The sequence below is a fragment of the Nilaparvata lugens genome, chromosome X (genome assembly GCF_014356525.2).
Source record: "Nilaparvata lugens isolate BPH chromosome X, ASM1435652v1, whole genome shotgun sequence".
Taxonomy (NCBI): domain Eukaryota; kingdom Metazoa; phylum Arthropoda; class Insecta; order Hemiptera; family Delphacidae; genus Nilaparvata; species Nilaparvata lugens.
This window is the reverse complement of record NC_052518.1, coordinates 98162609-98189903: the sequence shown is the minus strand read 5'-3', so window position 1 is coordinate 98189903 and position 27295 is coordinate 98162609. Positions and strand designations below refer to the sequence as shown.

Below are 27295 nucleotides of genomic sequence, written 5' to 3'. Positions count from 1 at the left end.
AAAGAAAAACGTACTGTACTGTTAAAAATGTGACTGCATTAGCCTGCAGTGCTCTCAAAATGAAAAGTGCATTCGAAAATATTCAAATATTTTCATTGATTATGAATGTCTAGTTTCAATAGACATAGCCAATATACATCATACTAGCCAAATAGATCACGATAACACATTTCAAGACAATTTTCTAGTACCTCGTAGATAAAATTAGAAATAAACTAATGCAACGCGTAAAATATCAGCAACAATATTTATAATATATGGGTTAATTTTTGAACAGACACTACTACCGGTGGTATAAAACTAGTTTTCTTTAGCTGATTCTGATGCCCACATGAGCTCTAGGCTTGTGCGTGGGTAATGAATTGGTTTATGATGAGAGGTGAGTGGACTACAGCTTCAGGTGAGTTCCGAACTACCGTGAAGCGATTTTTAAAATCATAAATTATATTTAGGTTCTTCAAGTGTTTACCCTTACAACGGGAGTAGCAGGTGTAAGGGTTTTATTAGATTCAGATCCGAGACCCATACCATGAAAGTTATTATCAGTTGTAATTGACCGAGCGAAGTGAGGTCTGAGATTCAAGTCGACGGTTTTGCATTTCTCTTTATGTCTATATTTATGTTCCGCATTTACAGCGAAGCGCAGCAATAGATTTTCATGAAATTTGACAGATATGTTCCTTTTTGAATTTCGTGTCGACGTATACATACGGTTTTTCGAAATTTTGCATTTCAAAGATAATACAAAAATAAAGGAGTCTCCTTTTAACGCCAATATTTACGCCGTAAAAATCAGACTTTAGAAATTATTCATCATAAATCAGCTGTCTAGTGGACTATAATACTACCCGTTCAAAAACATCGAACATCTTGAACATGTATCTTTCCATCAACGTTAGTAGACAGTTGTCTACTAACTTTGTCTTTCCATAAGCTGAGGCCATGATTCTAGTTTGGAGTTTGGATTTATTGAAAGAAAACGTTTTTTTTAAATTTTCTTTTTTAATCTGATGATTGAAATTGCAACCAATATGTTATTAAAAATAAATTGATTTCTAGAATCATGAAAAGTGAGAAATGAAGTTTGTGGGAAATCAGCATTATGGTAGCTTATTTTGTTAATTTCAACACACCGATTTTTCGCCAACACGACAACACAGAATGTTCTCTGATGAGTTGATTGGATTGGCGTATCACGGCAACCAGTTCTGATAACAGCGCTCACACTCACATTCCGGAACGACAAGTCACGGCACGATAGGACAGAAAGCTCTATGTTTATTTAGGATTTTTTCTAGACATTTTAAATTGATAAATTATTTATTAATTTTCGAGAAAACATAACAAAAGTTCAATGTAGCTTACTGAGCGCGAGGTCTACTGTTCACAGAACTACTAGTAACTATGTACCTAGTTTTGAGTGCAGACAACGAGCCTTAGCAACCATCCAGGTCCAAGGCAATATCTGAAGCTACAACTGCAACTACAGTCTACTCTCGATACAGTATTTTTAAATTCAAGGGGCCTCAATAAAAGTTCATTAACGAGAGAGAAATTTAAATGAACAAGAGTTGATTAAAACTTCACCTTCCAAACTGCAGTAATGAGAGTATGAAAATATTTATTACTAGAATAGAATAGAAAATATATTTTTTATTGATACAAGAAAAACATAACATGACAATCAATAATAGTTTTATGATTACAAAAATATATATTTTATGACATGACCTGTTGGTCGTCTGCCAAGTTGAGCTATTTAATTAATTTAAAATTTACATGTAATACTATCACTACTGTACTTGAATAATACTGGCAGTATTTCTTGAAATACTTCAAGGTATTGAAAAAGTATTATCATTTTAATTCAATAGCTCCCATTTATTGTTGTCCAATGAATTTTCAGTTTTAGGAATGTTGCTTGAAACATTACCTGCCAAATTCTCTCAGAATAAATCCCTCCTTCTTATAGATGATATTGAGATTAACGTTCTTCTTGTTTGAATTTAAAAGAGCACCAACCTCAAACCTCAAACCTCAAACCAATAATGCCAGAAGAACACACCACAGGAAGCTTTCTAATAACACTAATGTTCACTAAAGTAGATAGATTAATACATGTCACAACATGTTCATATGATTCATCGAGCAAACTACAGAGTGGCGTGACTGAAATCAGACTTAAAATTATAGTGTGGGGGACAGAAATTTGAATCATAGAATATTGATGATATCAAGAATTAAGATGGTATTCTATAGCTTCAAATTATCAAAGGGACCTAATTTCAAGGACTTTTCCATATTATATAGTTTTCAAAGGGGCCAGATAAAAAATCAAATCATCAATAAGTTCAAATTAGCGAGTCGACTTAATACGAATTATGCCAACCAAAATCGATTTTCGAGATTTCTATTGATATTTGATTTATTTGGCATTTAATACGGATGAATAAGCTAGTTTCTGTGCAGTGTTTCTAACCCAAAATATTGCAAAATAAATTATTTGACTTGTGTATTCTCGACCTGTTGATGACTTTGATGTGATGAGGGTTCGAATCTCGCAATGGGCTGTACTTTTTTGTCGTATAATTTGTATAGCCTAATCATTTCAAATTCCCGAATTATTTCTAGTTTTAATTCGAGTAGAAATAACGTGTTTTTTGATAAAACGATTGCTTGAACAAGGGAAAGGCTGCACAGAATGAGAAAAAGGTTATTTATTACTCGTGATGCTTTTCACATAACTTCTCTAATGTCTGGGATATTAAAAGCAATTATTAAACTGGAGTGGACAATATTTTAATTAAAAGTTACAAATAGAATGATTCTTGCTCCAGTAATAAATAGCATATGCAACGATTTAAATCCTCATAGAAAACAAGTAGTTATGAGGAGGAATAGCAACGCCATCAATAGATTTTTATTTTTTACTTTTTTCATTTATTCATTCTTACAGTAAGTACTACATCATCAAAATGATAGAGAGAGCAAAAATAAGGCAACCTTGTGCTATTCCTCTCCGAAATTTAGATGAGGTTACACATAGTCCGAAATAGGTCAAGTCTTTTAGTTCTTCACTTCACAAAATTTTCAGTCCTAAAATATGTTCACACATCAGATATTCAAATTTAGATGCTTCAAAACCAAACATAGAAGAAATAATACAAATTATTTCCTGTTGAACTAGTAAACAAATTCTTTAATGAGAATAATACGGATTGATACAATCAGAGCCAATAACAGTTGGAGTTAAGATAAGTATCAATTAAAAAATACAGGATGAATTTGAATCGGCAAAAGTGAAAGTATCACTCAATAAACCAGGTCACCAGAGAAGCTCCGGTACATTGTTCAGTCCAGTGCCGTATCGCATTTGACAATGATGTCTGAATGATTAAGTACTATCACCGTACGTCGTGAATACAGATATAAATAAAAATGAAAGTTGATAATGGATCTATGGAGATGAATCTGTTCCTGTTAATTACCTTGACACATTAATGCAAATCCATAGGTTAACATAGGGACTACATATAATACATGATATTTCAATGCAATATGTAAGTAATTGTGATTATTTTTAAAGAAAAATACAAATAAAAGAGTTTAAGTACAAATTAAGAGATTGCGACACTAATTAATTCACTAACAAGAGATACTACGCTTCTAAAAAAGAGATATTCTTGATAACCCATCAAATTAATTATAAAAATATTTGAACACAGTTGAAACATCCTGGCTGTTCTTTCACCCTTCACTCTTTACACATGATGAAATAAATAATTAAATATAACTATTCACCTACTTTTATTCTAAATTTACTAATGTATGTAAACAGAGTGTTTCTGAAATAAACCGAGAAACTTCGTGAGTAGTTTCCTTACATGAAAAAATCTCCAGTAAACAAGGACCTTAGAATGCTTTGTTATCGAGATAATTATTGCAGAATATTGAATATTTTTCTTCCAAGTTATAAACTTATTATTTTTTGGAAAACTCATGAGGGTACTGAGATGATCAATTCTTATGTAAAATCAGCTGAGAAAACAAATAAGCCCAATTAGAAGTTTGTGATATATTCAATATTATTGTTGAGATAATGGGGGAAACTATGAAGAAACACTGATTTTTCAAGAGGGATTTGACTAGGTACTTATTGTTTAATGTTATTTTGAATCAGAGGAGATTGTAGATAGTTGAATTCTAAAGAAAAATGTTCAGTTACGTTTTTGTATGAAAGGCGCCCACACTGTTAACAAGTGATGATTATTATTATCATATTATTTAAATACACTAGTTGCCAAAACATTAATAACAGTTCAGTTTTGAATGTATTAAAATAAAGATGGTTGATATGAAGAGTATTATTAATTCAATATCTAACACACACCTCATAAATCAACATTCAATGGAGGCGGAAAAGAGAATGAATAATCAATTGTTTGAAAAATCTCTAATTAATCAATAGAATACGATATTGAAACTATTTTGCATCACATTATTCCAGCATTATATTCTCAGCTTTTCATGAGTACAGGATACTGTTTGATGTTTTCAACTATTACAGAAGTTAGTTTTTCAAGTTTCTACAAAAAATAATAGTTTTTATCCACAATAATCTGAAATATGATGCTCCCAAATGGGAACTGTGTGCATATAGTGAGGTCCACGTTATAATGGCAGTGTATGATTAACATTGGTGCTATCCTTTTCTAACTCCGCAACGTTGCCAGATAGTTTTTCAACAATGTAAAAATATAACTGAAAAAAATATTTAATCTCAATTATGAAAATTTATTATTAAATAATTAAAAAATATACTTTCTTGACGAATTAAATACTGATCATTTTTAACAAGAATAAACAATTGATATTTCATCAGATATACCGGTATCAGCTATCTTCTATAGAAGGCAATGGTAAGGCAGAGAATCGGCAACGCTGATCTTCCCTTCTCCACTGCCATTACAACGTGGACCTCACTATAGTGTATAACGGTTTTATCGTTGGAGATTGTCATTATTTGAAATTAAATATGTTTTTTGGCACAATATGATGATATCCTGAATGAACACATAACATTTTTCATCATGAGAACACAGTGCTTTTTCAGAAGGAGAAACTTTCAGTGAAGAGGGAGTAGATGAAAAAGAAAAAGCAATGCTTGGAATTTAATACGGTTAATTTTGTTATTTAGGGCTTCTGATGTGTACAATGAAAATTTAAAAAAATCATAGCACCCTTTTAGTATTTATTTTGGCAACATGTTTCAAACATTTCTGTAATTTTCAAGAGTGAATTTAATACAAAAGTTTTTAGAGATTTAATAAAACTGAGGAATATTCATTTTCAGATATATATTAATCACATGTACAACAAAAAGCCATTTTCAACTATGCTTCTAACAGAGTACTAGAGCCAGAAGTTTTTAAAATAATGTATCATTTAACATGATTCAGATTATTGACCTTATTCAATATTCATCGGCTACTTACTAATAGTATTTTATTGAAAGTTCACTAATATTATATTATTTTATATTTGAAACATCAAAGAGTATTTATTTTTCTAGTAGCCTATTTAGGGAAATTTGGAATACATTTTGGTATTTTTAAAGAAATGTAGGTATGAAGTACATTCAATCTATATATCTTATGGCTCAAATTACAAGCTTGTATTTGAATTGTAGGGGTAAATAAAAAATAAGTTATAAATATGTATAACAAATGCGGTTTACAGGCCAAATAAAAATGTATATTCAACAGATGCGATTAACAGACATAATAAAAATGTATATTACATCATAATAATAGCATTACTCTAACCGCGGCGGACATAGGAATGTTATTAATATCTATCTATCTAGATATTTTATATTACACCATCAAATATTCGTTGGATCTGAGTTTTATAGGTTATTGCAGACTAGTTTATAGTATGTCAAGTAGCTTGTATATACCATCATTTAAATGACATTCTTACAGCCGCGGCGAATGATTTGAGGAGGTTCACTGATTACATTTCTAGAAATTAAATTTTATATCTGTTTAAATGCCAGAAATGAAAAATAAGCAGCTACTCGACATACTATGAACTGATTTGCAATAACCTATAACCTAAACACCCAAATCGAACAAATATTTTATGGTCTATTCTTACCGTATACTTTGAAACACATTATTAGTTAATTATGTGATTCCCAACGGTAAGACTTAGGGAAAATCGTTAGTCAAGAAAGACAATTTGGATATTCATGATACTAACATCAACATATAAGGTCTTTGTTCGTAGGATAGGTACGGTATAGAATGTCTGCCGTCTGTTCGCATGAGCCTTAACCAATAAAAAATAGCCGAATGGCTAAGCTAACGCTTATAATGGCTAATGATGAAAGAGAATAACTATGAACTCACCAGATGCAGTAACAACTGGAAATTACAGATGAACCCAAAATAATTCACACAACAATTGAAAAACCGCCAGAAATTATTGCTTTCACTCATCCCTAAACCACGCCATGTTTTCAAATGAAGCAGAAAGCAGAATACAAATGGAGCGCCGAATGCGAAATGCGAGGGGACTAACCACTGACGACAGGCGACGAGAAAAGGCTGTGAAAAGAAATATGGTGACTGTACAACCGCACCTTGGTATTCATATTGCACATGCGTAGATTGTGGAAAATATGAGGTTATGTTCAAGGAAGGATAAGTTGCAGGCTAAAATGTTAAATTTTAGGTTTCAAATTACAATAATCTAGTAATATAAAGAATTATTTGATCATTTCAGGATGAAAATAAGGATTTTTTCCATTGTAGTTAACAAAACGCTCACCTGGAGCGCTGAAGGTGGCAACAAGTTCCGTGCGATAGACGCGTTGCACTGGGGTAGTAAAGTATTGGCGGTGATCAAAATGGCACTGATATGAACAGACCATAGAAAATTGGAATTGCTAGAAAATTTTGAAATGGGAGGAAATAATGAGAATGTGAGATTTGAAACTGATTTTTGGAAATTTACTGGATAATTCAGTTTGACTGGAAGGTTATTTCCAATCGGTTTGATTATATATTCCCTGTTGGCAAAACTGTTTATCACTCACCCATCATGGAGAATGAACACGAGCAGTAGCCACAGCAGTGAACAGTGAAGTCATGTTTTGAGGAAGAATGAAATGGTCATGTCTGAATAATTATTCCATTATTGTATTCAATATCGTGTAATTTTACCCCCAGCTTTATCAATTCATCTGCCTTAATGAATTGAGAATTCCAATTTCAGTACAATGGCAAGAGAATATGATCACCTATTCAAATTGCTGATAATCGGAGATAGTGGTATGTTGATCAAGTACATAGCCTAGGTTATTTTGTAGGTCCAACAAGTGACAGCTGGAGCAATTTTTTGTTTTAACCTTTTCTTTACCAACTAGTATTGAAATTGAGTTTTGTAGGCTAATGTTAGTATTGAATTTGAATTCCTAGTTTATGATCCATGAGAACGTTGTTCCAAATTGAAAGGTGAATTTGAAAACTACTTTGATTTTTTAAGTACTCTGACGATCACCATAGAATTCCCACCTTTGCTGATCTGTGACAAATTTCTCATTACTGGCTACTTCAATTTAGAAAATTTAATATGGTTTCACTATTTTTAAACAATGTTATGTTGAAATGTTCAATGTAACCTAACATTTTGCTATGATGAATCACTCTTTGATACCTAACATAATATGCTATGGACCATATCAATACAATATTTTGGAAACATTCTAATGTAAAATTCACATATATTTCAATCTGGCATCGTTTGTTAGGAGTTTACATATAAAAAAAGATAACCTACCTAACTTCCATTCAAACTCAAATTAACAAAACTGAATATAAAGTTTATAGTAAGGTTATGATAATAGTAAGGTTATGATCGATCCATCGATAAGTCACACACATCGTCACTTGTTTCAAACAAATTTGGGTTATAGATCCATTCAAATGTTGAGAAATAAACTGAAATTATAGTTTGAAGCAATTCTATTGCTTTGAAATGTAAGTTAGTTGTAAAATTTAAATTTTGTTCTATTGTCATTGAGTGGCACCTATCTTTAAAATTGAATAAACAAGTTGTGAGCTATTGATGAGATCTGTTTATGTTTAAAACCCTGATATTTTAGCACATTTAATATGATATCACTTGTATCTAATATGACAAAAGCCATCACATTCCAAAGCATTATCATTATTTTTAACGATTTTCGAACAACTACGACATGAAGACTCGCAAGACTGTTCACTGTCATCTTGAATCAATCAATCAAATATCTGCCAATCCCATTATGCACGGAATATGATAACGTTTTTATGGTCGTCTCAGATTTGTGTAGTGGCTGAGATCTGAGAAGGCGCGCAAATCATGCTGAATCTCATTGATGGCTTGAATAATTTAGACTTTCCGGGAATAGATGATTAATGCCTTGTTGGTATAGTCCCTTGTCAAGCAATGTCATAGCCCTACAAGAAAGGTTTAGTGGAGTCAAGTCACACGATCTTTCAGTAGCCAGTTGATATCGCTTTTGCGCGAAATAACTATGTATGAAATAGAGAAATATTTTATTTGCCAATAAATACTGGAATAGTACGTTGGGCCATGTCACATATGACGCCGAATGAGCCCATACATTTTTACTTACTTACGAAGCGCTACAGCCCTGCGTGGACTTTGGTCTCCTCAACAATTCGCCTCAATTCATCTCTCTGATTAGCCAGTTTCTCACTTCTAGGCACGCTAGATCTTTTCTACATCCTGCAGCCAACGTGTTCTCGAGCGACCTCTTTTCCTCGATCCTTCCATTTTTCCAAAAGCATCTGCCTCTGCATCCTATTGTACTCCATTCTTTGCACATATCCCAGCCAGCTGATTCTTCTAGACTTTATGAATCTTACTATATCTTTTCCCCGCAGAATGTTACTTATCTCTGAATTGCTTCCGGATACATTTTTACACTTTTTGAACAAAGTATGAAATTCTCAATTACTGATGAGGAACATGATTTTTCAGCCGTATTAGAAGAAAAACCAACCTGTTGAGTCGTACACACACCCAACCGATGTGACATGTCCAAGTTATGTTGGTATCTAGTATTATAACCAAAGATTTTAACAGATTCCATTCACAGGTCAAGTTGAAGTCAATGTCTGTGTGATGACTGCCGCTGATTCTCCTGCACATTCTCTCGTACAGCGAACCAGTGATAATAGTCTGACATTGCTCTCACAGAAAAAAATATTGTTTTGATAAAACAATCTTATCATTTGTACTTGTTGGACGCTATAACTTTTCATGGTAAATTGGCAAGATGTACTGAATTGATAGAACCAAATTGGCACATTTAGCTTCAACTATTCGGCCGGAATCAACTGTCAAAGTTAGGAAATCCTCAATGATAAATCATCAATGTTCGTGAAAGTTTTTCTAGTTTGTTTTTGGGAGTTTTTTAAACAAGTACCAAGTCAACAGTTGATTGTTAATGCTGCATTATGTTGTGACATGAAGTCACTAGTCTTTATTTACAAGTAACTGTGAACCACAACATCACGGCTGAAACTGTGTAAACCACTGTGTATAAAACTTTTCAACTAAGATATTAACTCAATTTCAATTCATATGTTTTTCCAAATCAAGGAATGTTTTGCATAATAGAGGCTGTTTTTGTGCTTACAGGTGTTGGGAAAAGTTCTTTGCTCCTACGATTTGCAGATAACACATTCTCAGGAAATTATATCACAACGATTGGAGTCGATTTTAAAATCCGTACGGTGGAAATAGATGGTGATAAAGTAAAATTACAAATATGGGATACCGCTGGACAAGAAAGATTTAGAACAATCACATCAACGTAAGTATTTTATACTGGAAGGTCTTTCACACCTATAGTGAGGTCCACGTTATAATAGCAGTAGAAAAATATAGAAAATAACGTTGCCGATCCTCTGTCTTGTCAATGCTTTCTATATACGGTAGCTGATACAGGTTTATTGAATGTAATATTAACGGTTCATTCTCGTTTGAAATAATCAATTATATTTTATTTAACAAGAAATTATATTTTTTAATAATGTTATGAGTTTTCATAATTAAGATGAAATATTTTGTTAATTGATTATTAATTCTACATTGTTAAAAGACGATCTGGCAAAAAAGCAAAGCGAGAAAGAGATAGCGCTATCCGCTTTGTTGAATGATAGACAAGGGTACCATTGCTAAACAAACACTTCCATTATAACGTGGATCTCACTCCTCACTTTAGCGTAGCCAGAAATAAGTCTTCGGTAAACATAGCCATTGTATCTCCCAATGTCAATATATGCATAAATATGTAAATGAAATAGATAAATGAAAAATAAATAATCACTGTGTCCATTTCACACAGCGTAGCGTAGATGTTACATTGGGAGATAGGATGGCTACGTATTGCGAAGATGTATTTCTAAGCTACGCTTTCTTTACACCTAGTAAGTTTGCTCCATTTCAAGAGCTTCTATTATACCTATCCTTTTCATTCTAATAAGTTAACAGTGTCTTAAATTCTAGCTGCATTAATACTAATATTCTCTGGGAAAGTTTTTTATTGTGATCTGTCCAAAATATTCTGATTCTAGGGACAAGATGTTGATGCATATTATTATAAACAATCACTTATTTTCACAGGTATTATAGAGGGACTCATGGAGTCATAGTAGTTTATGATGTAACCAGCGGTGAATCATTCGCCAATGTTAAGCGGTGGTTGCATGAAATCGATCAGAACTGTGAAGTTGTCAGCCGGATTCTTGGTGAGTCTTAATTTAATGCTCAGTGTAACTCATCGATGGTGTGGAAAAAAGGATTGATTGGTTGCGCGTTCAAATTTAATTAATCGATTTAATAGTACAGTTAGTACTCATCTATTTCACTATCCATGACGAACTGCAAGTTAATAATCCGTTTTGAACTATTTCTAATACATTCTATTTAGAATATCATTCTACATTCTATCGTCGAAAATAGTTCAAAACGGATTATTTAATAGCGTTAGAATTGAATAGTATATAATTTTGTCTTAGCAGCATGTCTGGTTTCATTAGTACTCTCAAATGAAAGCCTTGAAGCATGAATGCATAATACCTTAATAAAATAAATAAATGAAAATAAATAAATAAATGTTTATTTCAAAAAAAAAAACTAAAACTACAACATGAAATACAGAAAATTTTGGATAAATTACAATTACATACAATAGTTATTTGCAAAAAATTCTAATAATATGTCCTCTACATGTTTAGTTTTTTTCTGTGTGGAAATTGACCTACTCCACTATGGCGTAACATGTTCTGGAGTAGGTAAAAAAATAATTTAGTAGGTTAATTATTAATAGTTTAGTAGGTTAATAAATTGAAACACTTTCGCAATATTAATCATTGCCTATGTTGCCTTTATATTAAGTCAATATGCATGCGATTTGCTTCAAATAGGTGCGAAAAGACATAAAATTTGTTCCATTTCAAGAGCAGGACCAAGAAAATGCATATTTTTCATTTTCTATAGACAAACATTTTAATTAGGTAAAGATAGAAGAGAGCTCAAATTGCATGTGGTGATTTTCAGTACTAGGTTTCTGTACTGTATCGTCACAAACGTATTTTGTTTCAAGAAGACAGTTGAACAGTTTCATTTAGTTGAATGTAAAGCGTTGAAAAACGGTAGAATCATTGATCAATGGTGAAGTTTGAATTATTGATTTTACAAAGCTTATAAATTGACCTTGCCTCATGCAGTACTATGAAAAATATACCAACTGTAGAGTGAAGAAGTAGCACAGTGGTAGTGATTCTGCATCCGATTTAAAAGGTCACTGGTTTAAATATATTGATATTGGAGAATCAATTCTTGTAATACCATAATTTGAAAATTATTATTATTGATGAAACGTTCAGATATACTCTATATTTATTTTCAACTATCTAGGTTATTCATATTTCACAGATATCTTTTGTAATGTTCAGTCACTAGTAAATTTTCTTACATTTTTAAAAGTGTCGAATTTTTGTGCACATGAAATTCCTTTTAATATTTCAGTTGGCGTTCAACAATTTATGTAACTTATGCAATTTATGTACCATAATTGTTTGTTTTATTCTTATTTGTATATTCAGATTGATGATTTGTTGTATAAATTGAAATGGACATAACCTACATAATATTTGGACAATTTAAAACAAAATTAGGAAATTGAAGAAGTTTTGGGGAATCGCCAGATTTTTCTTTTCCGAGTATTGTATTGTTTGCTTTAAGAAATAAATGAATAAAATAACAATGGATGTTGAAGCATATAGATTGTACCATTTACAGGGTGGACCACAGGAAACTGACGGTTTTGAATCGCGCAGTACTTGGCGGCTGGTGTTGGGGGGAAACGTACCTTCAAGGTCACTTGACTCCCGACAACCTGTCATTTAGTCGCTAGTAAGCTGCTGTGCTCGAAAGATAATCCCGTGTTTATGTTATGTTATGTTTGAAGGGACGGATTCAAGGATCCAAAGGTTCAAAGAACGTTACTACCCTGGCCTACTTGGCCAGGTACCCAACCAAGATACACAGAGTTGCGTGTTGTAAGCCTTCTGTGTGTTTTGTGACACTTGCCTTTTCGTCGATAGGCTGATTTTCGTGCTTCTGCCATTATAAAAATGATTTCATTGGAGTCGAGAGCCTTGAGGGCTGCTTGACAATCTGACAAGATTACTATGTGCTTGTCGCAATAACGTTTGGCAATGCCCATATTGGTACAAGCCATGATGTCCCAAATATCTGACAAAAAGATAGTACAGTGTTGTCCCAGACTTTCACAGAGTTCTGTTCTGGGTGAATCGCTGTACACCCCGGTGCCAGATTTCCCTTCAATGAGAGAACCGTCTGTGCACCAGACAAGGCTGCCTCTCTTGAGATAGGGCCCTTCTTCAGACTTTCACTCCTCTCTGGAGCAGAATTTAACAGAAAAAGGCTTAGTGAAAACCAGTTCTGTACTCATGACATCTGAAGTCCTCCCAGTTGTGTTGTGTGTGATGTTGTGGTACTTTTCCATAATGAAAACACAAATTGAAATTTTCAACCACTTTTATTATTATACAATACTATAATAGAACTTGGTTTCGTGGCTTTACCAGCCACATCATCAGCTGTTTGTTTGCAACTGTTGTAAAGCCACGAAATCAGGTTCTGTGTATATTATAATATTCTATAATAATAAAAGTGGTTGTCAATTTCAATTTGTGTACTCATGACATCTGAAGCTATTTCAAGCACAGGGCTGTGAGCAACAGCTTTGGTGATTGTGCAGTGCCTTCTCTCCATTGACCTGCGACTTTCAGTCGATAGGCTGATTTTCGTGCTTTTGCCGTGATAAAAATGTTCAATGGCAGTAAGCTAAGAGCAACTTCAAGAGTTGCTGACGGGCTGCTGCTCCTGAAAGCTGCAGTGACTTGAAGTGTTTGCATCCTTTGTAGACTTGTGAGTTTGGCTGTGGCTGTAAATGTCCACCAGACCAGTGATCCATAAGTTACCTGAGGCCTTATTACTGCCTTGTACAGCCACAGAGCTATGTGAGGCTTTATCCCCCACATGGAGCCTGCAAATCTCCTGGACGTCATAAGCGCCCATTTTGCTTTGTGCAGTGTATTATTTAAATGATTGTTCCATCCCGTGTTTGCATATGAATTTATAAAAGTGGTGAATCAATATCCAAAAGTTGAAGCCAGTGGAGTATCAACAACGTCGTATCTATCTATGCTGATGGAATGTAACACATTTTCGAAGAGAATGAAGAATTGACTGTGTTAATGAATGATTAAGCTCATTTTCATCTGAATGGAATTGCTAATAAACAGAACTGTCGTTATTGGACTAGAGTTGAGTTTCAAATATTGTTTTGCCACTTTTTATAAATGTCATCTGCAAACACGCGATTATCTTTCGACCACAGCAGCATGATAGCGACTGTTGGTGATGGGGAGTCAAATGAACTTGACGGCGCGTTTCCCCCTCCACCAGCCGCCAAGTGATTCAGAACCATCTGTTTCTTGTGGTCATTTATTTATTTACAAAAAAATACATACAGGTATGGGAACAACAGGCATTATAGCCCAAAACTGTTCCCGATTCAACATCACAAAGTTCTTCATAATTATCAAGAAAAAAGAATTATGAAAAATTGAAAATGATTAAAAATAAGAAATATTAAGAATATGAATAAAAATAAGTACTAATTTAACAAATAAGACAGAATATGATTTATGAATATGAGAGTACAATAAAACAGAATTTCGTTCCACTCCAAAGAAAGACAGTTAATAGAAGAGAAAAAGTAATAATATGTTATACTATACATGTTATAACAATTAAAAACTACCATCAAGAGACAGGCCAAACAACTGATGCGTCACCGACCACATAGGCACCAACCCTACTTCGACACGCGCGCACAATCGAATTAACCGACCCACCAAATATATCCAGACCGACACAGCTCACATTGAATAGGCGCTGCATCCTTTTAATTGGTTCATAATAACTGTAGTCCGTTCTGCAGAAGGCAATTGAAAATGCATTGCGTGATCTAGCTGTCAATCGCGGAACATGGAAATTAATCAATGATAAAAGGGAAGGGCTGTCCACTGCACCATTCACTAGCTTACATAGAAAAGTAATGCCATGCATATCCCTTCTAGAAGCCTGCGAATGTAATTGGAATTGTTCTCTGAGACCTGTTACAGAAAAATCAAATGGACATACAATTTCATATTTTATCCAGTGTAGGTATTTCAGGAATCTGTTGTGCACTCTTTCAATGTCGTGAGCCGTACCGGTCCGGTAAGGTGACCAAATCACTGAACCATACTCCAATCCACTGCGCACCAGAGCACTGTACACTCTAATAACAGGGACACTATCTCTGAACTCTCTACTCTGCCTACACACAAATCCCAGAATCTTGAAAGCTTTATTCTCGACATGATCAATATGAACATCAAATCTAAAAGCTTCATCAAAAATGATGCCAAGATCTTTTGTTGTTTTGCATATCTCCAATTCCTGTCCGAATACTTATTATCTATGAAACATGGGTCTGTTTTTCTGGAGTAACTAACTACATAACATTTTTTAATATTCAATTTGAGCTTATTAGAATGACACCATTGAGCCAGATTATTTATATCTTTCTGCAGAGTAGCTTTGTCATTTGCATCTTTCATATGTCTGAATATTTTTACGTTATCGGCATAAACTAATATTCTGGACTCATTCAGGAGTCATTCCTGTATAAGGTCTAGTAATTTGTTATGATTTGTTTTATTTCAGTTTATATCAACTGGATTGTGTGGCTTTTAAATTTATGTGTTGAAATCTAATATTATTTTATATTTTACAGTTGGTAATAAAAACGACGCCCCCGACCAGAAAGTAGTTTTGACAGAAGATGCCCAAAGATTCGCTGACCAAATGGGAATACAACTATTTGAGACTAGTGCCAAAGATAACATTAATGTTGAAGAAGTAAGTTAACCTTCAGTTTAGTTTTATTTAATTATTTTATCGCCTCCTCGAGGTATGTTTTTTTTATTCGTTCATAATCCCTTAAACTATGGCTTGTTCTTAGATCGATATATATTATGTCTGGTTGGCCTCAACGGCGTCAGACAAGTCAGAGTGCTAGCAAAAAGCGAGACACCAATAATTTTTCATGACATTTATATCTAGTATATAGGCTAGTTACTATTTGTCTTTGATTCTATTACAGTAGTCAAAATAGATTATCAATCAATCAATCTTATTTATTCATCAAATGTACAAGTACATTGAATATTTCCACATTACTTATGTTGTCACATTAAACAGAGAAAATTAGAAGAACAAACCAACACACAAATACAGTCAATGTCGTAATCGCATAAAATTATTCCTGAACAAATTCCTGAAAGGAGTACAAAGACATTCCCACCAGATAGTCCTTCAGATGAGCTCTAAAAAAAACTTATATTTTCTATAGATTTCAAAATTACTGGGCAGCATGCTAAAGTATCTATCACCCCTATAAGTTGTCCTCTTTTTAAAGATTTCCAAGTTATGTCTTTGAACAATTGCTGATCGAGTGTTATGACAATGTGATTTACTATTTCTTAGTTCAAAATCAGTAGATTTTCTATAGTACATTATAACATCATTAATATATTGCCCATAAATTGTTAATATTCTTAGTCGGGGTAAAATATGCTCAACAGAGTCATTCCTTTTGATTTTCATAATAATTCTTAGTGTTCTTTTTTGTTGAATTAGTATTTTATCGAGATTTCTCTCGGAAGTGATGCCGTAGATACATAGACCGTAAGCTATGTTAGAATGTATCAATGCATGGTAAATGGCTATTAAAGCGTTGAGACCGCACACATTGGACATTCGCCTAAGAGCATACAGGCCTGGTAATATTTTTTTAACCACATGACAGACGTGATTGTTCCATGACAGGTGTTCATCTATCACTAATCCCAGGAATTTTGTGGTATTCTTTTGCCCTAAACTTTTACCTTGAAATTTTATATATGGGCATGAATCATTAGATGATTCAAATCTGTAAGTTGCGCAGAGTCATTCCTGACTTGTAGTTTAAACAATACTTATAAAATTCTCAACTTTTTTTATACTGAGGGTGATGCCCACAAACTCTCAAACTTGTGCGTGGGTAATGAGTGAGAGGGATGATGATGAGAGATGACGACTACTTTTTAGGTAGTCGGGACCGACGGCTTATCGTCTCCTCTGAAAGACGGAAAGTGATTGTAAACATGCAAGGAGTGCCAAAATCCATCGCTGATTGGGCACTAGCTCATATCCGAGCTGTACTACAGAGTGGCGCAGGGAAACAGGAAATTTTGAATGTTACAGTTTGCATCACTGTAGAGCCTGTGACTGTTCGAATTACGAATAACGCATTGAATCATGGATCTTTGGACTGTTGTTGAACTTGCAACAGCGGTGATAGCATTTAATATACATTTTTTATAGCGGTGATATAACTGCTGTACAGATAATATTATGACGTCATTACCACATTTGAAGGCAAAGTACATCGTACATGTCCTACCATGCATAAATTGAAGGAATATATTTGAACCAAATTCAGTATCATTCTTGCATTTCCCTGCACCACTCATAACAGGCTGTGAACGTCGAATCTTTCTTTCCGATGTCATCTTGAAAAGTAATGAGTGGCTTTTGGAATTTATTCGTGGATTTGACATTATTTACAAAGTCTCCCGTTTCCTTGCACCACCCAGGGTGTGAACACCGCATTTGATTATATCTTTCGATGTCATCTTGGAAAGTAAAGAAGTACCTTTGGGCATTTTGACTGTAGTAACATTATGGGTGCATGTGTAATCTACTAGTATTATGGAATTTTTTTTGGAAATGCCATTTCAAAATTTCCCCCATATTTCGCCACTCTATATAATGCCAATCTATGCTATTCCATACTAACCTCGCCACTGGTGATATTTATTTATATTATGTTTTAACGACATTCTGAAATCCTTAATCAAGTTGAAGGGTAAGGGTAAACGCGCACTAGCACGGCCAAGACCAAGACCAGTACTGGTCTGGAACAGCACGACCACAACCTCGACCAAGACCAAGACCAAAGTTTTACATTAATAAATATACTAGTCTGGCAATTGTTGTGTGCGACCAGAGCCTACTGCTGTGGTCGTGCGTTTGTCTTGCGCGGTCTGACTAGTGCGCGTTGCTCCATATCATTTCAGGTTGTCCTGGCTGCAAGTTCAGTTCTATTAGAATTTTTTTTCTGAACATTTATCTTTAAAAAAATACGCATATCAGAACTACTTAATTCTGAAAAATTGGCGTGATTGTTAATGTTCCTCGAATTAAAGCGTCCAGATGTTTTTGTAAACGTTGTGTCATCAAATGTAACTTTCCTAACTGGAAAAATGAAGTCAAATAAAAAAGCGTAGAAAAATATTCGATAGCTACCCAGTAAAAACAAACAGATAAATGTCTATGTGCCGGTTGCACAAAAGCCGCTTAAATTTTAATCGTGATTAATTCCACGAGAACCAATCAGAGAAGCCGTCTTTTCAAAAACGCCGTCTCTGATTGCTTCTTGTGGAATTGATCACGATTAAAATTTAACCGGCTTTTGTGCAACTGGGCCTATGTAACTTAGATCCAGAGTGGAAGCTAACAGTATATTTAGTTAAAAATTTCAGTAATATTATTGCTTTAGTGTAGTTTGGTAGTAGAACCTACTCATGTAGGAACCTAATCATCTTATGATTAACATATTAATATGATAAAGTTTTATTTGAATTTGGGATTTCACCATCATCCGATCGTGTTCAAAAAGCAAAAAACTGGTCAAAGTCGGTTCTTATCATGCTCTGAAATTTATTTCTTTGAGCACAGTACAATTTGTAACATTAAAATTTCATATTTTATTAGGATATTGTTCAAATTCCATTTTTGTATTTCTCCTTAGTTAAAATTTTGAAGTTAATTTTCATCTATCCGTAATCTTTGACTACTTAATTCTGAAAAATTGGCGTGATTTTTAATGTTCTTCGAATTAAAGTTTTCAGATGTTTTGGTAAAAGTTGTGTCTATGAAATGTTTGTAACTTTCAACACCTAGGCCCGGTTGCACAAAAGTCTGTTCAATTTTAATCGTGATCAATTCCACAAGAACCAATCAGAGAAGGCGTTTTTAAAAGACGGAGTCTCTCAATCTGAGAAGCCGTCTTTTAAAAACGCCTTTTGTGATTGGTTGTCGTGGAATTAATCACGATTAAAATTTAACCGGCTTTTGTGCAACCTTCGCCTAATGAACCAACATTTTTAAAACTGTCCTGCCTTTGTAGATGGGTTGCCGACCACCAACATACGGTAGTAATTGTTACCTTTTATTCCAAATTTCCTATTTTTCTTCAAACTCAAATCTAATGAAATGCTTTCAACTGTCAAGCCCTAAACTTGCATCGTTTATTATCTGCAAAAACTGCCTGATGAATGTTCAATGTGCGGATTTCTGTACTCTGTAAGGAATGTATTTTTTCTTTAGGGCTACCTACTTTTAATATAAATAAAAATAGAAATCTGAGTACCCTTTTAAATTATTTTGTCACGACATGTTTCGGCTACTAATGCCATTTTCAAGTGATTGACATGTTTCAAGTGAAACATGTTGGCTTATATTTGTTCTTTGTGCAAATTCATACATACAATCACATAATAATATTCACAAGAATAAAGATTACAATGTAAATTGGATTGATTTTATGATAAATCATAATAGATTGTTATGTGTAGATTGAATATGAATCAATAGATTTGTAAATAAATACAGTATTTATTTATTTTCAAATAATTTGAAAATGGCATTAGTAGCCGAAACATGTGACTAAGTAATTTAAAAGGGTACTCAGATTTATACTTTTTTCTGTAAGGAACTCTTTGATTTTGCTGTATCCAATGATGTATTGTTTTTTCAGATGTTTATGGCAATAACTAGGCTGGTACTGCGCACTAAGAAGGAACTAAAGGAGCGTCCTACTGATACAGTCATCATAAGACCTAGACAAAAACCGAAAAAAAGCAAATGTTGTTAGCAGTTTTATTAGATAGAAGTTATGACTTCGGTTGCATTTATGGAAATACTCATGTACATTTTAATTGTGTACCACAATGAAAGCATTTTCATGCATGGCATGTGAAGTATATAGCGTGTTTTGCAAGTGTAAATATCTATAATTATGAATTGAAGCTGATAGTAGAGGAGAAGATGAACACTTCATAATAACTAGACAATGGTCGAAGATATTCATGTGATCATCATTTTGTTCTGCTATCTGAGCTCAATTCTTCAATGTTATCAGTTGCTTAATCTGAGTTAATATTTCAAGTGCATTCGGGTTAATTCAGCCTAATAAGGAAAAGGATTCAGCCTAATTTCGATGTATTCAAGAATGTAGTCGAATTGCTTGTGCAGTAGGTCTAAATTACATTGGATAGAGAAAATCTGCTACTTCATTCAATAGCAGAACGACCTTTTTTGGGTGGTTGAGATTTTCAGCTTCATTTTGTAGAAACATTTGAATTTACGCTTATTGTAAATTGTAATACAAATTTAGATGCTTGTTTGTGAACCTTGCATTCTCTCCTGTATGAATTTAATGCCGTTTCTATAATTTCAATATTGCTATACAAACGAGTATAAAAAAAACATGATAGGAAAATTTATCTATTTTAGAAGTTATGAACTTTTATTAATAGTATCCAACCAAGGAACTAAAGTAATGTTTAAAGAATGTAATGAATATATCATAGAAATAAGAGTGCACGATTCTGAATTTGTTAACATTTTTGCCCTTTGGAAGATATTGCTGTAAAATTCAAAAGACGGGATGGGGAATTGATCTCACAATTTTAAATTGAGAACTTATACTGAACCTTTTCCCATACAAGATTCAACTTCATAGAAACTCCAACTACCAGATAATACACACCGCCTGTGATTCATTCATCATTCTTATTATTGGTTTTTTAAATTTATTTTATTAATTTGTTTTATCTATTTTGAAATTGAGTTCATTGAATCGTGTACTGTTATTGGGCCACTCATTATTATTCTTTTATTATATTACTGTAATTTTCGTTGCAATTTACACCTGAATGGTAATTTTATCAATAATTATTGATAAACCTTGTATACATAATAAAAGTGTGCATTAAATCATAATATCATAGAGAAAAGATACCGTTAATTGCATTATTCGTCTCTGATAATACTTTCAATTATTATTTTACTAGCCTATATATTGTAGAATATTTAATGTCTCATTATATGTTATGATTAATAGTTGTGTACGGTATGAGTTGATGAAATAATACATTGGTTTTATTAATCGGAATGCACTTAATATACATCAATTTGATAAGATTACATTCCGAAGCTGAAAACATCGGAATAGTTTATTAAGGAAGTGTTAGTTAATTAATGGTAGCTGTGTTGAGATAATGTTGTGAATGTTTATGACTTAATGTCGCTTATTTCTAAAAAAATCTTCATTCCGCGGATAATTTTGTAAAGTGAAATTCTCCAGATGTCTCCACAAAACATAGCTGAACATAGCTTAATATTTAAATCTCTCTAAAACTGTGAAGAGGATCAGGGCTGTAATAAAGTAAACACCATTTTAGAATAGTTGAGCTTTGCATATTGAATTTATTTCAGTTATCTAATTCGTGATTATTATTGACAGGATTGAATGTCAGAACAAGTATTGTGCCTCTTTTACACATCCATGGAGGATGCATTTTTTACTGGAATTTTACATTTTTACAAAGCTTTTACGCTTTTATTTCAATATTAATGTATATAAAGATAACATTTATTGAAATCCCCAATCCTTTCCTGACGAACGTTTTCATTGATTAGGCATAATATAATAATATGGAAGGAATTATTAAGATAGTGTTCTCATTGAGTCTATTTCTCAATCTGGCTTTTGTCAATTATTGAATTATTTCTGTATTATCTACTCTACACGCTAAATTTCAGTTCGTTGTCAATTAGTTGAATAACTATAAAGCTTGTCACTGGAGCTTCTGACTTTTAAATGTAGCAAAATTTAAATTAAATGTCATATGATCACCACAATCTATCAACCAAACGTATTCTAAACTCAAATGTCCTATTCAAACTTAATTTGGAAGCATTACTTATTTGGAAAACTACGAATTCTCTTTTCAACTTGATTTTATCTATTGCTTCAATTTTGATTGGAAATTGTCCATCTGGAAGTTCAAACAAATTTGAATAATAGGCGAGATCGCTTTGCATAGATTAGCGTTGTCTGTGTAGTTCTTGAAAAAAAATCTCGTTGAATTGAAAATGGTAGGTAATCTATTATAGGTCATTGTAGTCCCTTTGTCAACTTGGAACTTTCCGACTTGATAATTAATACCTTGTTTCTCCAATCTTTCAAAGATTTTCTACCTAATATTAGTGCAGTTTACGTTGAATTGAAAATGGGAGGTAATCTACTATAGGTCATTGTAGTCCCTTTGCCAACTTGGAACTTTCCGACTTGATAATTAATACCTTGTTTCTCCTATCTTTCCGACTTAATAATTAATACCTTGTTTCTCCCGTCTTTCAAAGATTTCCCACTTAATATTAGTGCAGTTTGTTTTATTCAGTGCAGGTAGGCTGCATAATAAATTATGAGCTTAACTTTGAGACAATAGACACCAGTAGGCCTACTCCTTGAATGTTGAAACACATGAACATTGAGGAAACTCCAAGAGCTGAACATTGAGTAAAATTCATTCATTGTAAATCTCTCTTGATTATCCTGGAATTATGATTATTAATAAATTATATTAACTAAACAATACATTTGTGTTCTTGAATCAGATCAGTTACCGTAGCCTTGTCTACTTCAATGTTTCTTGGATGGAAAATGTATGATTTTTGAGAAAAATATTATAGTTAGATTGAATACCATTCTTAGCCATGATACATGAGAAGTATGGTAGCTAACAACTTATGAGTTACCTGAATTTTTCCTCTAATATGTTTTAGCATACTCGAGATGCATTAGAAATGTTCTAAATTTCAATTAGCCTAAAAATCTGTTAAATATCAATTTTAATTATTCTCCAGCTGGAGTCGATTATCATTATTTTTAATGAGACATTCCATGATACATATTTAATGTGATTAGTTGACTCTGCCAATTTTAATAACCTTCCGTTCAATCAGAATTAACTGTAGAAATTTCTACAACTAATCTAAAGAGGTACTGGATCATTGCATCACTTCGATTCCGTAGCGTATAAGTATTGATTGAAACAACATCAACTCAGAAATATGGAATTTTTGAAACTTCAAATGTAACGTCAGTGTCATTTTGATTTGTTGTGATACCCATGATTAAAATTGATTTTTTGCCACACTTGTTCCAGTATATCAAACATAACATCTAACTATTCATCAAGTCATTGAAATTTTCTAGTTAATGTCAAACATAATTTATTCTTTATGAAACCCCACAGTGAGAAATCCAACGGTGTTGAATCTGAAAAAGATTTTCATGTAGGAAATTCCAAACTTTACAGTGAAGGAGTTAATGCACCGTCGTGTTTAAAATAAAAGGATACTTGTTCACCTGGAATATACTTGTGCTTGATTTGCTGTACTAGGAGTCTTTCCACACATTTTGTACTTTCCATTTAAACAAAACTTTCTACCGTGGCGCTTGTAGAGTGTCAATCTCCAGTTTATTTTGTGTTTTAAAACAAAAAGTCACCTCTCAATTATGTTTGTAATTTGATTAATGTTTTAGGTGCTTTTGAAGTTGTAAAGTCCTTGTGTAATCACTTTCTGTAATATATATTGTAAATGTTAGTATTTCAAGTTGACCATTCATCAGACTCGTTATACTTATCCAATGTTACTATTATTAGGCCAACATGCAAATACTATTAAGGAATTTATATTGTTTTGCTTACCTTGTGAATTTCTTGTTTCGTTTTTGTATAACAATAAGCATTGGTAGCTCTTGATTTCGACATCCAGCTGTTCAAAATATTTCCTGCTTTCTCCGCTAATACAAGTTCGGTTCTTAAGCTTTTATTCATAACGATTTTATGTTATCAGGTAATTTCAATACTTTATAAGGAACCATGTTTAAAACTTCAATCGTCCTCATTTATCAGGAAGTTGGGTGTCTGGATAAGTTAGCTTACCAGGGTATGATTCTGCTATAAATATAATAAAAAAATAATTTGGCAATCTTCAATACTCAAAATTGTAACGTTCACTGCTCACATTCTTAAATAGCAAAGCAATAATATTCAATTGAGCTTTGTTATTTAGAATATGAATTTGTAATTTATTGAATCATATTATAAGGATATTGACTATTATGTATAATTTTATTTTTTAACGCATTATATACTGCAACTCTTACTACCATGTATTTGATATTGCTTTCTTTATAGGTAACCAATTCTTATTTTATTAAGTTTTTAGTTCCACAAACTATCGAAACATATAAAATGTTTTCAGCTCATTATTATTTCACTATACAGTTTAGCATGGTTTCTAGTTCTATATTAATCAATCAAATGTAAATTTGTGTATCATTTCCTTTGCTTCTTGTGAAAGAAAACTTTTTAGTTCAACATTTTATCAAAAACACTATGTTTTCAGCTTATTATTTCACATTGTATGCTGTTTAGTATGGTTTCTAGTTCCATATTATTTTTTGCTTCGTGTGAAATCAATCAATATAGATTGCAATCAGTATACTCAAGAAATATAATCAACGTCATTCTTTAAATAGTATTAATGATCATCTTCCCTTGAAATGTGTTTATGTATAATAAAAATCACATATGTAAATGATGAGAAATCTTTATAATTATATACCATTTTTACAAACAAGAATATTTTTTATTTACAATATCCAATTCGTAGTCCAATTATTTGATGTTTTAGTGCTCAACTGAGAGATTCTTCACGGAATCTTTCACCTATGTATTGTACTTTATAAGAATATAATTTTGGCCCTAATTCAACTATTGAATATTCCTAAAAAATAATGGCGTATACTTTCTGTTTTTTTGCTATTTTTCAGTTACTTGAAAACAAGAAATTATTCAGTAATATTATGAAAATGTTAAGCTCCTAAGACAACATTTTTTTTTTGAAAATTTGAGTAACTTTAACTTAGTAGCTATACTTCCATTAAAATAATTTAAATGGAAGTTGATTTGAAATAATGCAATCAGTTGGGATTGTGAATGATTCAATGATGAAACATATTACAACTACACACCAAAAACATCGCCCTATCCAATGTTTGTTATATCAAAAATATATTTCACCCTATGCAGTGAGGAACGTCTAGGAAGTTCTTGAAATGGGAATTAGCTTTTTTATAATCTGTATTTATCATCTGGGAGCTGATTCTAGAAATAAGGAATACATTTTTTAATATAATAATAACTGTACAAATGGAACAATTACTCTTTCACGCTTTGCGATGTTGCCACATCGTTTATCAACAATGTAGAAATTCAACTAATTGACAAAATATTTTATCTCAATCATGAAAGTTTATTATTACATCTTTAAAAAATTCTTGACAAATTAACTATTTTCAACAATAATGAACAGTTAAATTCATCAGATATACCAGTCACTTTTTGTGTAGTTGAGAAGTTGATATTGTGGTAATTATTCATATTGAATGAAAAAGACTAAGAAATTGTCAAAAAACCATAGATTTATTGATACTTAGAAAGACCGGTTTCGGTTATTACACCATTGTTAACCGAAACCGGTCTTTCTAAGTATCAATAAATCTGTGGTTTTTTGACAATTTCTCAGTCTTTTTCATTCAAGATATACCAGTATCAGCTGTTTGGGTGGCAAGGCTGAGATCTGGCGACCCTTTTCTCCTATCTTCCTACACTGCCATCATAACGTGCACCTTATTATAATCAAATGAACATTTATGGGCAGGGTCACTTTACTCACAATTACAATATTCTATTTACACATTTCGGACTGTCTCGGAAACATCTTAAATGGCTGAAATGACGTGCTACGGCTAGAGCTCGCAGTTCAGAATTTACACTCACAGACGCAGTGCGAGTCTGGCTCGCACAGCCTACATCACATTTTTAAATGATTCACTACGTATTATACTCGTTCTCAGGCTGTTCAAAACTATTACCAGGCCATTCTATATATTATCTTTGTCATCATTGAAAACCAGCTGTTACTTCTTTTCTTCTTCTCTGTAGTTCACAGTCGACGTTGGTCTATAACCTAGTTTTCAATCAACAACCAACGTGTTCCTGGCGTTTTATCGTTTGATATAACTTAGACCTAGTCTAGTTCTAAGACCGTGGAAAAGTATAATGTCTGGGAATGAAAAAATCCTTTCAAATAAAGAATTATTTGAAATCTTATATGATGATTCAGATTCAGAACTGGAAGTCAGCAACAATTTCGACTCTGATTCAGAGCTTTTTGAAAATACAGGTAGGCTATGAGCTATTTTATTTTTCATATTTGTTTTTTATGTTCATTCTGTAGGCTATGAGAATCTCAATATTCATTATTGCCTTCAGAAAACTTTAGCTCAAATACATCATTAGCCATGAAGGGACAAAGATTGCTGAAACCCGTCGTCTGCAGGCGAAAAACAGGTTCAGCTGGATCAGTCCGTAGGCATGCCAACCGAACTGCGAGCTGTAGCCGTATCACGTCTTCTAAGTGATCATCTCCTCCATCTCTCTATCATCATCTCCCTTTTTTTTTTTTTTTTAGTGATACTGTACATCAGAGATAATGTATGAAGTAATTATTTCAAGCATGCAATTCGTATTCTGAATAATTATTATTTGTTTAGGGATTTGCATGGAGAGGCTTGTGTCTGAGTCATCTCACATTACCCACTCACATTACCCAAATTGGATGAATTAACCCATTCTGAGGTCAAATTAATTATCATAAGCTGATTGATAGTTCCACTAAACACAAATGAAATGACAAGCAGTAAAAAGAAGGGGAGAGTTAGTGGAGAAAGTTAGATTATTTGCAGTACACCTGCAAATAATACAAGATCTTGACAGACACAAATAAATAGGCTTTCAATAAAAGATACTTGAACAGTATCTTCACTCTATGGTCTTGACTTGTCAATGCTATAGATACTGTATGTAATCATAATTTGGACATAAAATTATGTTGGAATTTTGATTGGCTAACTCGGTCACATGGTACAAAGACTCCATGAAATGAAATGTTCAGTTAACTTCATTGTAAAAGCAATTTTCCTTTTTGGCACTGCCAACATAAGTAACACTTGTGTGTTGGCAGTGAGTTGTAGTTCATTTACACTATTTGCTATGCAGTGACAATGATTTCGAAAACGAAAGTACATAAAAGGAGATGTAAAAAAAGAAGAAAAGAGGAAAAGTTAGCTGAAAGTCGATGTAGGGAGGCCACCATGATTTTTTTAAAGAATTTATAAAATTGTTGGGTAGGATTAAATCCGGATTGTTTATTATTTATATACCAAATGTTAAATATCTAAAAAATATAATATTAATCCAAATCACAGATCTATACAGCTAGCTTAAAGAAAATATTTTGGTATATCCAATTATCCATACTGATG

General features: G+C 32.9%; 2 protein-coding genes across 2 annotated transcripts in view; one reads left to right on the top strand and one right to left on the bottom strand.

The window, feature by feature from the left end:
• Positions 1 to 6597, bottom strand: part of LOC111046962 (zinc transporter foi) — a 58586-nt gene extending 51989 nt beyond the window's left edge. Inside the window, exon 1 of the mRNA XM_039442787.1 lies at positions 6414 to 6597. The gene's annotated coding sequence lies outside the window, so the exon portion shown is untranslated. The remainder of the gene's footprint in view (positions 1 to 6413) is intronic.
• A 503-nt stretch (positions 6598 to 7100) lies between these two features.
• Positions 7101 to 24546, top strand: LOC111046963 (ras-related protein Rab-35). Its single transcript, XM_039442786.1, has 5 exons — positions 7101 to 7337; positions 9718 to 9892; positions 10705 to 10829; positions 15458 to 15582; positions 19586 to 24546. The coding sequence occupies exons 1-5, from the start codon at positions 7286 to 7288 to the stop codon at positions 19700 to 19702; spliced, it is 594 nt and encodes a 197-aa protein (XP_039298720.1). The 5' UTR covers positions 7101 to 7285; the 3' UTR covers positions 19703 to 24546.
• Positions 24547 to 27295: the final 2749 nt, after the last annotated feature.